At 38.9% G+C, this 16,073-nt stretch overlaps 1 protein-coding gene across 1 annotated transcript; it reads left to right on the forward strand.

Moving 5' to 3' along the window:
- The first annotated feature begins 7,151 nt into the window (after positions 1–7,151).
- LOC123877815 lies at positions 7,152–12,195 on the forward strand. Its single transcript, XM_045924729.1, has 6 exons — positions 7,152–7,414; positions 7,911–8,282; positions 8,743–8,840; positions 9,890–10,104; positions 10,654–10,864; positions 11,983–12,195. The coding sequence occupies exons 1-6, from the start codon at positions 7,279–7,281 to the stop codon at positions 12,190–12,192; spliced, it is 1,242 nt and encodes a 413-aa protein (XP_045780685.1). The 5' UTR covers positions 7,152–7,278; the 3' UTR covers positions 12,193–12,195.
- The last annotated feature ends 3,878 nt before the right edge of the window (positions 12,196–16,073 follow it).

A 16,073-nucleotide genomic window follows, 5' to 3' on the forward strand; every position in this document is an offset into this window, starting at 1 on the left:
ATTTCCACAGAATGTCTCTTTCCATTGCCACTATAACAACAGTCCGCCCCTTGAATAACCCCATGTTGTGGGAACACCGCCGATGGGAGCTGAAAAACGTCCGTCAAAGCCTGATGACTTCTAAATTAATGGAACACTATTTAAAAAAATATTAAGAATTCCATTTGAGGGAGACGCTTAATGAAGCAAATGCGAAACAGTTTTGGACTATATCTACGTAGGCTTGTGGGATATATCAATATTTGGAAATAGCCTTAGTTCACGACAGTTTTTTTTTTCAAAGAATATTAGCCATGCTAATCGTGACTAATACTCCCCTTTCCCTCCAATTACGTATTAAGCTTGTGCCAGGAGTAGGTACGACAACAGTGCAACGGGTGAGGTTTGAACCACCGACCTTTCGGAATTCAGTCCGCTCCTCAACCGTTGAGCTATCAGGCTCATAAAAAGTTAGTAAAAAGTTATGAGACTTTCAGCTAAACTGGCAAGCGTCAAATATAGGCTTATGAAACGACTAGGTATGTAATATGTATAGGTGACACTTGAAAATGTCGATCAAGGGTTCCGTATCATCGTAAAAGAAATAAAACTATGTATGTATATATAATATATTTACTATGTTTATTAATATAATAATCAATATAGGTAGTAGGTACCTATATATAAGTAATTTCGATTAATACTTTGCGACTTGGTACTATCCAACATTAGCTTTTCCTTTCAGCAAAGGTTACCTGGTAGAGATTGCTCCAAGCAATAAGGCCACCTTTGCACACAATTGTTTATTCTGTTTTCTTCTTTCTGTGTTGTGTTCCTTTACATGTGTTTTTGTGTGCAATGAAGACTTCTATCTTCTATCTATTTACCACTTTTTAATGTTAGTTTTAAATTTCATGGGGGCCACTTTAAAATTTTTATTATTTCACTAGCTGACGCCCGCGACTTCGTCCGCGTGGATTTAGGTTTTTCGAAATCCCGTGGGAACTCTTTGGTTTTCCGGGATAAAAAGTAGCCTATGTGCTAATCCAGGATATTATCTATCTCCATTCTGAATTTCAGCCAAATCCGTCCAGTAGTTTTTGCGTGAAGGAGTAACAAACATACACACACACACACACACACACACACATACAAACTTTCGCCTTTATAATATTAGTGTGAAAAAGAGAAAAGTTTAAACAACAATATAAAACAGCGACTCTACGGACGCCCAACGCGTCCGATATTTAACCAAGTCGTGGAGTTTTTGCCACGCACGCACTTATTACGTATGTGTGCTCACACACATACGCAACATGCATATAACATAATAATAGCGATAAACGATATTTTGCGCTGCGTCTAGAAAAAAATTAAGCCTCCTTTTAGACTGACGAGTCTGGATCTAGCAGATTTTAATACTATTTTGGGTTCGCATTCGATGGATTGCATTTTCTTTTGGTATGAATAGTTTATGGCTTGGTTGTATGGCTTGGTAATAGCTGTACCTATTAGATGGATGGCGGAAAATTTTGAATAAGTAGGTAGAGCCAAAGTTTTGGAGATGGGAGGACTCAAAAAGAGGGGTGTTATAAGTTTGACATGTGTATCTGTGTATCTGTGTTTCTGTCTGTGGCATCGTAGCTCCTAAACTAATGAACCGATTTTAATTTAGTTTTTTTTTGTTTGAAAGGTGGCTTGACGTGAGAGTGTTCTTAGCTATAATCCAAGAAAATAAGACGCACACACCATGTGAGCCCAGGACAATAAATAAAACAAAACAAAAAATAATTGTTGGGTTTTTACCAAACAGCCGTTTTGATAAAAATACCTATGTGTTTTAAAATATCCCACGTTGAGAAGAGTAGGTATGAAGAACTCTCAGGCATGTAGGTTTCCTCATGATATTTTTATTCACTGTTAGGAGCGAAAGTGATATTTATTTGCTTAGAACACGCCTTTCCTCCAAAAAAATTAGAGATGTGTGCTCAGAATGATACGCGGACCTCCCGAAATTTTAACCACCAGGTTAACCATCACAGATTTTTAGGGATCCGCAGTAAAACGCGGATAGTTTCGTGAAGTCTGTCCGCCTGTCTGTGTGTCAAAACCAGTTTAAAAATAAACTAGAGCTGTGAAATTTAACACAGATTTTTGAAATATGTGACCGCAAAAAATTTTCAAGGTACCTCCTAAACATGAAAAGTACCTTAGAATCGAAAAAAGTTTTGATTTATTCCCTCGAGTGATATCTAGAATCTTCTAGAGTCCTCGTTCAACGGTTTAAGAAAATAATGACCGCCAAAGATTTCAGCAAACCAGCATGGCTACAGAACCCTCTTTACCAGTTTTCCGAACGCACTTAACCAGTTTTTTATAATTGAAAAAGCTTATAATTAATTGCAATTTATTAATACCTACCCAGTTTCTTTTAATTCATCTTAATTTACCTAGTAAAACATCTGAACTACCTACGTTTTCAATTAAAAAAAGTAGTAAGTCTTGATGGAATAGTGCGCGGTGGAGGCGCGTGGAGAGTGGCGCCCTCCAGCGTTTAGGGGACGGCCAGTTTTAATAACACCGTGCAAACTATCCACCTACGCGGCGGTGAACATGCTGGGAGAAAACAAAGCAGGACTTGCCGAAGCGAAACTTCTCAGTAAAACGGTTAAACGGAAAAACGCAATTCATGGGATTAAAAAAAACCGGCCAAGTGCGAGTCAGACTCGCGCACTGAGGGTCCCGTACTCGGGTATTTTTCTAACATTTTGCACGATTAATCAAAAACAATTATACATAAATATAAATAAAAATCTGTTTTAGAATGTACAGGTAAAGCCCTTTCATATGATAAACCAACCCCACTTGGTATAATCTTATTTTGAAAATTGAAACACATTTTAATTTTTTTTAATGATGTAACCACAAATTCGCGGTTTTCAGATTTATTCCTGTACTCAAAGAGTTCCCACGGGATATCGAAAACCCTAAATCCACGCGGGCGAAGCCGCGGGCATCCACTAGTTAGGAATAAACAAAAGTTATATTTAGGTACTTTTCTAAACAAAACCGTGGCTGCCCTATCGTAGCCTAAAACTAGAGTGGAGTGAAGCGGGGGAGTCTGCAACTCATCATTATATTTGGAGAAGGGTCCCAAACTACTTTATATATTCGGTTGTAATCCACTATTCATTCTCATTTACCTACTAGTTTCCGCTGCAGGCGTTTTGCGTATCTACTGACTCGTGATTTGAGATATGACCTGGATGAATAGAAATTTCCAATTATTTAAATTTTAGATAAGTAGGTACCTATTACTGGATAAGGATTTTGAAAAATTCCGGAGGAACTCTTCTATTTTTCGGGACTAAAAGTAGTCTATGCTTTTCTCTTGGATGTAAACTATCTCTGTGATGAATTTTGTCAAAATCAGTTGAAAATCCCGGAAGAATTCTTTGATTTTTCGGGACCAAAAGTTGCCTATGTCCTTCCCCGGAATGGGTTGAAACCTTTCAACCCATTCAACTTTCTATTGATTATCGTCCTAGGACGATAATCAATAGAAAGTTGTTACATTCTCTTACATTGTTAAAAAGTTACAGACAAAGCCTAAGTATACAAAGCGTCTAAAATTAAGAGTTGAGAAGTTTATTCTTGACTTGCTTATGCCTGTAACTTCGTCGACCTGGGTTACACAAATTTCAAATACCTACTTTACCTCCGTAGGAATGGAATTTTCATAAATCCTTTCTTAGTGGAGTATTTGTAATAATAGCCATCTGTATGCCAAATAGCCCGATCCGTCCAAGCTGTGCGTTAATAGATCAGTCAGTCAGTCAGTATATATTTAGACTTGGGAAATTTCTAACTGACCGGAGTGTAGAGTGCAATACTAGGAAGGGTAGTTACAAAAGAGAAAATGATGTGAAAGGTTCTTTTATGCATAAAATAGTGATACTAAAACGCAAAAAAATTTGCTTTATTCAAATTGAAAAAAGCTTGTAAAAGCTCTTTTGAATCGTTAAATATTATTTAAGTACAAAAATCCCTATTCAAATGAAGCACTGATCCTAAAACCAAAGTTTTTATTCCGTTAAACCTTTAACTGCGATCTCACCTGCTAGTAAGTGATGATGCAGTCTAAGGTTTAATCTATAGGGCACACTTAGACTTAAGTTTCAGTTAAAACGAGACAGATTTATGCCTGCCGTATAACGCTGTCTCGTTTTAACAGTCTCTTAAGTCCGAGCAAAGTCAAAGTGCGCTCTATAGATGGAAGCGGGCTAACTTGGAAGAGGTATGGTAGTTTTATTTAACCCCCTAGCTATAGGTTTCTACACAGCATCGTGCCGGAACGCTAGATCGCTTGGCGACACGGCTTTACCGGTAGGGTGGTAACTAGCCACGACAGGAGCCTTCTATCAGAACAGACCAGAGACAATTTAGAAGTTATAAATGGTAATAATAAAATGTTGTTCCGCCCACAAACTCAATCTTTATTATATTACTTAATAATTATAATAAGAAGACATACTTTTTACGACAATCATGTGGAACGAAACATCGAATCTCGAATATCGAATGACAGAAAACATCCTACAAAAATAGAACACTATTTTTGTTTCTTAAGTTTTTCTTGATGCTATAAAACTTACCTACCTGCCAAATTTCATGATTCTAGGTCCACGGGAAGTACCCTATAGGGTTTCTTGACAGACACGACGGACGGACGGACGGACAGACAGACAGACAGACAAACAACAAAGTGATCCTATAAGGGTTCCGTTTTTCTTTTAGAGGTACGTAACCCCAAACACTAGCGCAGCTTAGGTACCTAATATTCCTTTTTATTATTCACTCATAGTTCGAAGGGGTTGAACCCCCTAGAATCCTATGAGTATGACCTTGGCTACCTACATAGGTACGATAGTTGGTAACTAATCAAATACCGAAATCTGTGGCCAATAGTTGGAACTATTGAGCGGCACCCCTGCCCCAAAACTATCGCTGACATTCGCCGATATCACATACATACAGGATGTTTGTATTTTAAAAAAACTTTTTTTTTCGCATTTTTTGAACAAACCACCCAAATTTCCCTTACAATAAAATTAAGGAGACCAAAAAATTGTGTACCTATCCCACATTTGGTGTAATCAGTAATAATAAATTAAAGATTAATATTAAAGAGCCCTGGTTTCGAAGCTGTGCAGTGGGTAATTTATCGATCTATTAGTAGTACTATGAACTGAGTCCTTAAACTGAACCTACCTACCTGAGAGTGAACAAGATAGGTCACCAAATAATAAGTGATCATCGCCGCCTGATTAGAAACTTATTGACTGTAGCCGGAAATAGGCAGGGGTGCTCATGTTGCAGCGCGATTGGTTCATCAGTCATACTTTCATTTCATTAATATTGAAGAACTAGCTGATGCCCGCAGCTTCGCCCGCGTGGATTGATCAGATCCCCTGCAGCATCAGGATTGAGGAGTTGGACTCCAAATTTTTTATGAAACAATGTCGCAAAGTTCCTCTATCGATTAAAAAAGAAATGACGCAAATCGGTTCAGAAATCTCGGAGATTTCGGTGTACATAGGTAGAAAAACACAACTCCCTTTTTGAAAGTCGGTTAAAAAAGTAGCCTATGTTACTCCCTGGTCAATTCTCTACTTGTCTGTGAAAATCTTTCTTTCTTTCTTTCTTTCAAATAACCATATGACCTTAATATGCGGTAGTTATTTCGAAATTACAGACAGACACTCCGATTTTATTTATTAGTATAGACTATTGTAGTAGTTGGAGTACCTATGCGTACCTATACACATCCCTTGTCATCCATCATGTATAGTCTATAGATAGTCTCTCATAGACCAATCTCCACAGGACGATACTTTGGCCGACGATAGTAGGTCGGATTCGCCCGTGGAGAACTCCCAAGCATGCCGGTTTCCTCACGATGTTTTCTTTCACCGTTTAACAGTTTCCTTGTCTTTATCTTTCCGCGTCCTACCTATTTCCGGCTACAGTCAAAAATTTTCTACTCAGGCGGCGGTAATCACTTATTATTTAGTGACCTGCCTTGTTCACTTCCCATATTATCATATCAGGTGACCTATCTTCTTGGCCCTTAGTATGAAAAAAAAATACTTAGTGTTTTAAGTTTTAGTTTTCTATCATAGAACACCCTGTATAACCCTGTCTATGTTGAAGCCCTGTTCGGGGGTTTGGGCCCTTCATTGCCCCCCGCATTTCGGGTCCAATTAGTGTTCCACTAATTGTTAAGCTAAATTAATGAATTCCCGAATATTTTCCTACTTTTGAACTTTGATCCTAGAACGAGCACCTTCTATTTGATTTTTTTTTGTTCTTTGACACTTCATTTTATGCCTAATGTCACAGGAATAAGGGCCAAAGAGTAAATGATTAATTTGAAATTAAAATTTCGAGTGAACCGCGAACTAATGTTGAGTGGCGTCTTCAAAAACTATAAGGAACTATGAATAATTGAATAAGTAATTTTTGCTAGGGCTGTCACTTTTTGTACTCAAAAATGTTTAGATACCGAGTACAAAAACCGGCCAAGTGCAAGTCAAACGCGCGCACCGAGGGTTCCGTAATCGGATATTTTTACCGACATTTTGCACGATAATACATAACTATTATGCATAAAAAGAAATAAAAATCTGTTTTAGAATGTACAGGTAAAGCTCTTTCATAATATTATGGTACCCCATTTGATAGAGTTATTTTACTTTGAAAATTAAAACACATTTTCAATAAATTTTTTGTGAAATAACCACAAATTCACGGATTTCGGATTGTTTCCTTTACTTATGCTATAAAACCTACCTATCTAACTTTCATGATTCTAGGTCTACGAGAACTACCCTATAGGTTTACTGGACAGATGCGACAGACGGACAGATAGACAACAAAATGATCCTATAAGGGATCCGTTTTCCTTTTGAGGTACGGAACCCTTAAAATGAGTTCTACTCAATTCGAACTATTTTGCTCTTGGTAACGAATAAAGTCAAACTCATTACTACCAAATCTATGGTCAAACTGTTCAGTACATGTACATATGTTGAGTATTCATAAACTGTCATTCAAGGAGTATATAAACACTACGTTCTGTCATTCTTCAATGTTTTGCCAGTAGAGAAAGTTTTGCCAATCTGTTTGTGTTGCGCTGTAATTTCACATAAAACTTGAGAAGTTTGAGCATTTTTCTAAAAAGGGTCCCTAATCCCTATAATATTAACATAATAGGTACCAAAGTAGGTACCTCAAACCATGGCGTCTCGTAAAATAGAGGATGTCCACAAGTTACTACTAGATAAGCTATTATCAGATTCAGGGTTGGAATGTCCCAGATCAGCCCCGGAATCCGTTGAGTCTTCTACATTATCGGTGGAGATTGAAGAACAAGGTTTGTTACCTTGTTCATTCATATTAAATCAATTAATCTAATAACCTAATAAAACCTAAGTAAAAATTATGATGCCACGTAGAAACCAAAGGGGTATGGGTTTAATAAAAACGGGCATACCCCTTCCAAGTTAACCCGCTTCCAGCTTGGACTGCATCATCACTTATTACCAGGTAAGATTGCAGTCAAGCGCTAACTTGTATATCTGAATAAAAAAAAAACTGGCCAAGTGCGTGTCAGACTCGCGCACCGAGGGTTCCGTAATCGGGTATTTTTTTAACATTTTGCACGATAACTCAAAAACTTTTATGCTTAAAAATAAATAAAAAACAACGGTAAGTACCCTATAGGTTTCTTGACAGACACGACAGACAGACAGACAAAGTGATCCTATAATGGTTCCGTTTTTCCTTTTGAGGTACAGAACCCTAAGAATCTAGAAAACATTATGGGAAAAAGCCAATACTTACTTCCTAATCGAAACTTTTAATAACAGGTCCATACCAAGAAGAACAAGAACAAATAAAAGAAGATTTAATAGAAGAGGAGACGCTAGCACCAATCACAGAAGAACCTCTGCAGGAGCAACCAGAAATATTCCCAACTCCATCACTAAGGAGACTGGTACCTGATAGAATCCGCAAATATGAGGAGCACAACAGAATCCATGTACTTCCTGAAGAGTTCAGAACTGATATAGATCCAGATTTGATACCTAAAATTGCGTCCACAGCGCAACAGAAGTATATAGATATGTTAGGAGAATTGACTGGTTGTGTTATGTATAAGCAAAGCTTGGCGGAGTATTGGTTTTTGGATACATTGGCTAACTTATTACGACGGGCGCAGGAGGATGATATGAGTCGATGTAAGAGGTCCAGACGGATAGGTTCTGCAGAGGTCAATTCACGCACACACACAAGCATACATACAGCCTTTGTATTTGTACCTAAATAATTTGAAATTCAACTACATATTGATGTTTGGGAAGGTACTGCCCTTAAGGCCGATTCACACCAATTGCGTATACAGCACGTCCACGTAACATGCGTGTATCGACGCGCGTGAACTCGTAGACATACCCGTAGACGTAACTCGCCACGCAAGCGGTGTGCCATGTCTCATACAGTTCCATACATTACAACGCAATGGTACGCTCTACGTCTACGCTTACGCAGCCTGTGTGAACGAGCTTAGTCAGAACCAGAATTACATTGCGGGTTTTATTAATTGATGACTTATTTGTTCTTAAGTATGCCAAATCCGGTGAAAAGTAATAACTGCACTTCTGTTATAACATATACCTAAATATGAGGCTTTAATTTCAGCTTCGCAGGCAATGCTGGTACAATGGTTCTGTGAGTGGATGAAAGAGATGCAACACTTCGACGCGGCTGACCGGGAGCGGATGCTGAAACGGTTTAAGGTTTTTTTCTCAGATACAAGTTAGCCCTTGACTGCAATCTCACCTGGTGGTAAGTGATGATGCAGTCTAAAATGGAAGCGGTCTAACCTGGAAGGGGTATGGCAGTTTTCATTAAACCCATACTCCTTTGGTTTCTACACCGCATTGTACCGGAACGCTAAAACGCTTGGTGGTACGGCTTGGCCAGTAGGGTGGTAACTAGCCACGGCCGAAGCCTAAGACTAAACCTGAAATTTAGAAATTAAAAACTTCCAAACCCCTGCCAGGAATCGAACCCGGGACCTCCCACACTAATAAGACCAAACTTACCATACTCGTAACTACCGCCGGAGGTCGTTAAACCTCGAGGTTGGAATCGATCCGCCTTGGTGCTGGTAATTTTGCACCAAGTCCTTGTTTCCTACCCAGAATAGGTGGATACAGGATTGGAACGGTTAATTTTCTTGCCTTGCAGCCTTCGGGTAGTGTTTTTAAAGCCAAACGTCTAGACTGTTTTCTTTCAAACCTGAAGTCTCAAAGTACAAAGCCTTTTTTGTAATTTTTTCTCGTGGAAACAAATACCTGGAATCAAGACTGTTTATGACAGAACGCGTTAACCTGAAAGAATCATTGTTGTGAGCTTGAATTTATTGGAGTACTAGCTGATGCCCGCGACTTCATCCGCGTGGATTTCGGTTTTTCAAAATCCCGTGGGAACTCCTTGATTTTCCGGGATAAAAAGTAGCCTATGTGCTAATCCAGGATATTATCTATCTCCATTCCAAACAGCCAAGTCCATCCAGTAGTTTTTGCGTGAAGGAGTAACAAACATAGGTACACACACATACACACAAACTTTCGCCTTTATAATATTAGTGCGATGGCATACTTTGCAAGGCACCTATTTGAAATCCACCAATAAAATGCTACCGTTAGATTTGACCCAAGCGTTAAACATTTCGTCTATCTACTTTATGGCTTTTATTAAAGCAGCACCAGCACAATGCACTTCTCCAAATAAATTCCTTGCATTCCCACTTCGAAAAAGCCTGTTCTTATCCGAATTCTAGGACAACATGCTATCCGCAGCAAGATACATAGCAGAGGAACAAATGCTCCCAACTCCTCAAGCAGCCGACGTGCACTACAAGGCACAAGAGCCTGTTGGAGGGTCCTCATATCCTGCACGAGACCTTGAGTCGAAGCATCTCGTCACGTTCGAGGGCGCCGCTTACGAGTGCTCCTTGAGAGACCTGACCAGCATCATCCATTATATATTTGACTTGTAAGTTCATCTAAGGGATCATCATTCCACCGCCTCCACCACTTGGGTGTTTTAGCTAATGCCTCAGGCAGAAGCACAGGGATAATCAGGGTCATGTGTGGCTCAACCTGCCAAAAAGTTATCAGCATAATGATGGATCTACCTTTGCACAAATACGAGCAAGCTTACAGCGCTGATTTGACCCTTAAGCCACGTATCAATGGAAAGCGGTCACGCTCACGACCCTTGACAATAAAAAATACGATGTGCGCCGCAAAAAAAGAGATTACGCCCTAGCCATACATCTTGAAGAAGTCTTCAGAAGAACTGTTCTGTCGCAACTGCATCACGAAATATAATTTTACGTTCAATATCTCTTAATATCCGCTGTGAACTGCAGAGCATTCGAGCAGTTGCTGCGCTCAACTTCGCTAACTGTCGACTGTTCTGGCGCAGCTATACGCCTCTACAACTGCCCGAACAATTGACATCGACTGCTCGAGCAGTCCATAGTTCAAGTTCACCTCTTCAAGCTGCTCTGAACAGTTGCTCTAAGATTTTTTTCTTCAGGTTCAGCACAGACTACCAGTTCAACCTCGTCCGAGCTATCTTCACGTCCTCTCCAGGATACACGTTAATAGACATCCCGTTTCAACTTTGCAACCCGAAGAGGCTATTCGTACCGCTAAAACTGAAGCCCAGGAAGGAGCCGAAGAAAGAGAAACCAGCTAAAGGAAAGAAGAAGGAAGTTTACACTGAAGAGTATTTGGCACTTTTAGAGGTAGGCATAATATAGGTGTTGGAATGGGCGAAAGACTGCATGCAAACTGTGGAATCAATTCCCGTCTGCGGTGTATCCATTAGATTACAACATGGGGTTATTCAAGGGGCGGACCAACAAATTCCTGAATAGCCGGCAACGCATTGGCGGTTCCTCTGGTACTACAAATGTTCATGGGCGATGGTTATCACTTATCAGGTGACCCGCATACTTGTTGCTCGCTATTTTTATGAAAAATGCAGCGCTGGCAAACTCACCACAAAGCGGATAGGCGCGACCAGCGTAGAACCGTGGAGTATGTCCTTAAAAGAGACATAAGATCATTATCAACCGATAGACGTTTAAATACCAAAATTAATATAAATCGGTGAAACGGATGTCTGAGAATCCTGTGGGAACTCTTTGATTTTCCGGGATAAACGTAGCCTATGACCTTCCCCGGGACGTAAGCTATCTCTGTACCTTTCATCAAAGTAGGATTAGTTGTTGGACCGTGAAAAGCTAGCAGACAGATAGACAGACACACTTTCGCATTAATAATAGGTATTATTAGTAATTTTTCTCATTTATTTATTTTTCACATTTTACCCTATTTTTAAACAACAAACAATAAAATAACAAAAACAACAGAAACAAAAGAGAAATAAAATAACATAAACAACAAAAAACTAAAGTAACGGAAAAAAAAAACATTGAATAAAAATATGATAAAATGGATCCCACTGGCAACAGGGTGGGTTGGACCCAAGCCGCCAGTGGTCAGGGCTCCAGAGTGAGGAACCTCCTCACAATGCGTGCCGTCTCAAGAACCACTGCCTTCTGTATCTTACCCTTGATCCAACAGTTAAGCGACAGTTTCTTAAGATGTTGGTCGAAACTGTTCGCAATAAGACCGTGGACTGATACAACTATCGGTACAATAATCGCTGAGTCAACACTCCACATGGCGGTAATCTCGTGGGCCAGGTCCAAGTATTTCGATACTTTTTCCTTTTCTGCTTTCACTAGATTATCATCATGTGGAATAGTGACTTATTAGTAAAATTATTAGTAAAATTAGTATGGAAGTACTTATGGATAATTTTGATAATGCGACTTCATTGTCACTTTCTTTACAGCTCCGTGCAAGAGACGAGAGAGAGCAGAACGAACGCGAAGACAGAGATCAAGAAGAGTGGCACCGTCGGAACCACATCCTGCCGCTTCAGCTGGCGGCTGGTGAAGAGCTGTTCAACAAGTACTGGCCTCCGCCCACACCAGAGCCTGAGCCTGAACCGGAACCAGAGAACAAGGGAAGGGGGAAGGGAAAAGGGAAGGGCAAAAAGTAAAAACCGGCCAAGTGCGAGTCAGACTCGCGCACCGAGGGTTCCGTAATCGGGTATTTTTTCGCGATAATTCAAAAACTATTATGCATAAAAATAAATGAAAATCTGTTTCAGACTGTACAGGTAAAGCCCTTTCATATGATACCCCACTTGGTACAGTTATCTACTCACGGTTTTCGGATTTTTAGGGTTCCGTACCTCAAAAGGGAAAACGGAACACTTATAGGATCACTTTGTTGTCTGTCTGTCTGTCCGTCCGTCGTGTCAGGAATAAAACTGAAAACCGCGAATCTCTGGTTACATCATTAAAAAAAATTAAAACGTGTTTCAATTTTCAAAGTAAGATAACTAAACCCAAGCACGGAACCCTCAGTGGCCGGTTTTTCTTTTACTTGTGCCACAAGACGCTTGCGATATCAAGTCCCTTATTGTTACTAAAAATGTAAAACAATAATAAAACAGTTGTTTTTAAGATTACAAATTGTTTTTTATTCACTATCAGTTTTATCACGAAGAGTATAATAATATACAGACAATGTAAACGAACATCCATTTTCATATAACATGGATTGTGCTTAGGCGACTAACGTCCGATTTCAATCTATCTATAATCTGTAGATAAGTTAAGAAAACGTTAATCTATTTTGTCAAAAAAATAATACACTTGAAATGAAGTAAATACACTATCATAGAAAGAAACACAAAAGTAAAAATAGTAGTACAATTTGGCGGCCTTATTGCTTCAAAGCGACCTCTGCCAGACAACCACGTTACAGAGGATATTAAGAAAGGGTAAAAGGGTGTACGTAAGCTAACAAGAAAACAAGAAATTAAATTTAAGTTATAAAATAATAATACATTTATTTATATACTTTTTGATAAAATGACAACGTTGCTGAGTAACTTATCTCCAGATTACAGATAGATTAATTAATATTGAGAACGGACATAAAGGTACAAACACATTACTGTGTTGCAACTTGCAACGAAACGCGCAAAGATTGACCAATAGGGTCTTGTACTGCAGTAATAAAAAATGATGTGATAAAACATCATTTATTATCCATACTTCCATAATAATATTATAAATGCGAAAGTCTGTCTGTCTGCTACAGTTTAACCGATTCTGACGAAATAAGGTAGAGTTAGCTTATATCCCGGGGACGGACATAGGCTATTTTTTATCCCGGAAAATCAAACAGTTCTCACGGGATCTTCAAAAACCTTCATCCACGCGGACGAAGTCGCGGGCATCCTCTAGTTTGCTTTATACTTAAATGAATTCTAGCCCCATAAACTACTGCTACTTATACAAAACATCATAATCATTTTATTACTACAGTATAAGGCCCTATAGAAACGCGGCAGAGCGCGAGAGAAATGGGCATTACAAGTACGCTGGAAAAGGTATGCAAAAGTCAGTTAATTTTCGCAGAGCCAGCGTACTTGTATTCCAAGTAGAGGTCAGTGGTTACATCTCAAAACGCCGCAACACAATAGTGAGACTGCACCTTAATTTAGCGTTAAGGGCTTATGAAGTAGGACCACACGGGCGTTCTAGATACCAAATTTGAAATAATATTCCCCTACGCGCTACTTTATCCCTAAGGGCCTTTTCAGTGCGACGCGGATGACCTACGCGGACGTCCGCGACGGACGGTAAAATGTATGAAACGCATAGCTCTCCGCGACGCGGACAGCTCCGCGTCGCTTTGAACGCGCTGTTGAGGTTTCATACATTTTACCGTCCGTCGCGGACGTCCGCGTAGGTCATCCGCGTCGCACTGAAAAGGCCCTTAAGAGGCATGAGACGGGCCTGCCCGCGAAATTCAAATTTAATTTGGTTTTTCGCAATTTGTTAACTAATACGACAACGTCGACTAATTTCTGAGAATAGTCTATACTAGAATTAATTTCTTAAACTGGACCCTTTCAAGTAAAGATTTTTATATAAACCTGTGAGGATGATACTGCCATTGTATTGGCGCAATTAAAATGTCATGAGCCTACGTTGTCGTATTAGTTTACAAATTGCGAAAACCCAAATTTTTGAATTTCGCGGGCAGACCCTTCGCATCCACCTTAATTCAAAAGCCATTAACACCGAATTATAAATATTGAACCAACATCTAAATTAACATTTATTCGGGCTATATTTCGACTTTACACAAGCTTAAATTACTGACTTCAACTTATATCTAAAAAAAAAACTATAGTTTGAGAGCTGATAAACAATTTTTGAAAGTATTTTTACCGTCGATTTTCTTTCGTAAAAATAGTATATAATATAATGCATGTACATTTTGAGATCTCATGCACCATTGCATGCATAGAATGGTTCATTATAGCATCAAAAAGAAATATTTAAAAAAAGCAGAAATTAAAACATAAAAATGGAATTTAATTTTCGTATACAAAATTATTACAGAAAAAACCTTTTCGAAACATTGTTTACCAACTTTTAAACTATAAATAAAACTGGAATTTTGTCTTATCACAATTTTTTTTTTCAATTTTGCGACCTTTGTACTAACTAGAATAATACAATATTTATTACACTAATAAGAAATAACTTATGTAATTTCAATGGTCATCTCTTACGCTACAAAACTCCTGAGTGACTTTTGTAAAGGTGTCTATCCACTAAAGCAGAGCGAAGCGGAAATGTTTTAAGGTTGCCCTTCTCACGTGTTTCTGCGTTGATAAAACTATTTTTTGTTGTTGTTCTATACCTAGAACTTAGCCAAATGTCGAATTGAGCTTTTTATTATCTTTGTAAGAAAAAGACAGATCTTTGTAAGAGAAGAAAATTATATTTATTTTCAAAGTTATGACCTTAAAAAAATCTTTATTTTTAGGGCAAATTTTGAAGCAATTTCGTGCGCAAATAAACTATACACGAAACTAGAAAATTTGTGTCGTTAAAACATCGCCCATCTGATTCTTGAATGTGTCCCGCCTGTAAATGTTGATTGGAATAGCATACGCTCACGCTCGACTTGGAGCAACCATGGAGAGCACGGACCAATCAGATAAATAATATCACTTCGCTTAAATTAGTGGACAGGTACCTTTAGCTTTTGAGTAAAGAGACTCGTCACTGGAGTAGGCATAAATCTGTCAATTTATGCAACGTCAATTTACATTTTTGACATTTTTAGCAAGACGAATAAACCCAACAACTGAAGGGTAAGGAGCACGATCTCTGTGTATAAAAAGTGTCCGTTAAAATATGCTAAATAATGGTGGCGCTAGAGTAGCCAAAGGGAAAGGGCGGTGAAAATAGAAAAATAAACTCCCACCTACGTAATAACTACGTAAATTGTTGAGGTATGGTATACTGGCCTGTCAGTAACTACTCTAGTCACTAAAAATATTAAACTGTCTAAAGGTCGCTGCATACGTAACGTGTTTTTTCCGTCTCGGACGGGACGGGACGATTTCTCGAACCACTATTGGACAACTAGAAAAGGGACGGGGGGGGGGGGGGGGGGCGTTCCAGTTGTCCAATAGTAGTTCGAGAAATCCTCCGGTCCCGTCCGGGACGGGAAAAAACACGTTACGTATGCAGCGACCTTAACTCGGCATACTTCACTCCGTTAACAACTGCTACATCCATACCATACCATTTGCCGACGCAAGCGCCACTTTGGAGGACTTTTGAACTATTATTTACTGTTTCTAGCTGGACACTTTTCCAACTTTTCCCCACAAGAGATTGTGCTCCTTATTTCTACATTCAATACCAACAATATATTATAATTTAAATAATGGGTACATACAACGATAAATATGATTTTGAATTATCGATATTTCGACCAAGTTGCAAGCCATGGTATGTACCTACGCGTTATTTACGTTATAATAAGTAGTGGTCTATATTA

Source organism: Maniola jurtina, chromosome 24 (genome assembly GCF_905333055.1).
Source record: "Maniola jurtina chromosome 24, ilManJurt1.1, whole genome shotgun sequence".
Lineage (NCBI taxonomy): Eukaryota > Metazoa > Arthropoda > Insecta > Lepidoptera > Nymphalidae > Maniola > Maniola jurtina.

Bases quoted from the DNA above. Each gene is read 5' to 3' on its own strand.
- LOC123877815 (XM_045924729.1), top strand. From the start codon at position 7,279: ATGGCGTCTCGTAAAATAGAGGATGTCCACAAGTTACTACTAGATAAG. The intron at 8,283-8,742 runs GTAAGAGGTCCA...CTTTAATTTCAG, and splicing joins GGAGGATGATATGAGTCGAT to CTTCGCAGGCAATGCTGGTA. The intron at 8,841-9,889 runs GTTTTTTTCTCA...TCCGAATTCTAG, and splicing joins GGATGCTGAAACGGTTTAAG to GACAACATGCTATCCGCAGC.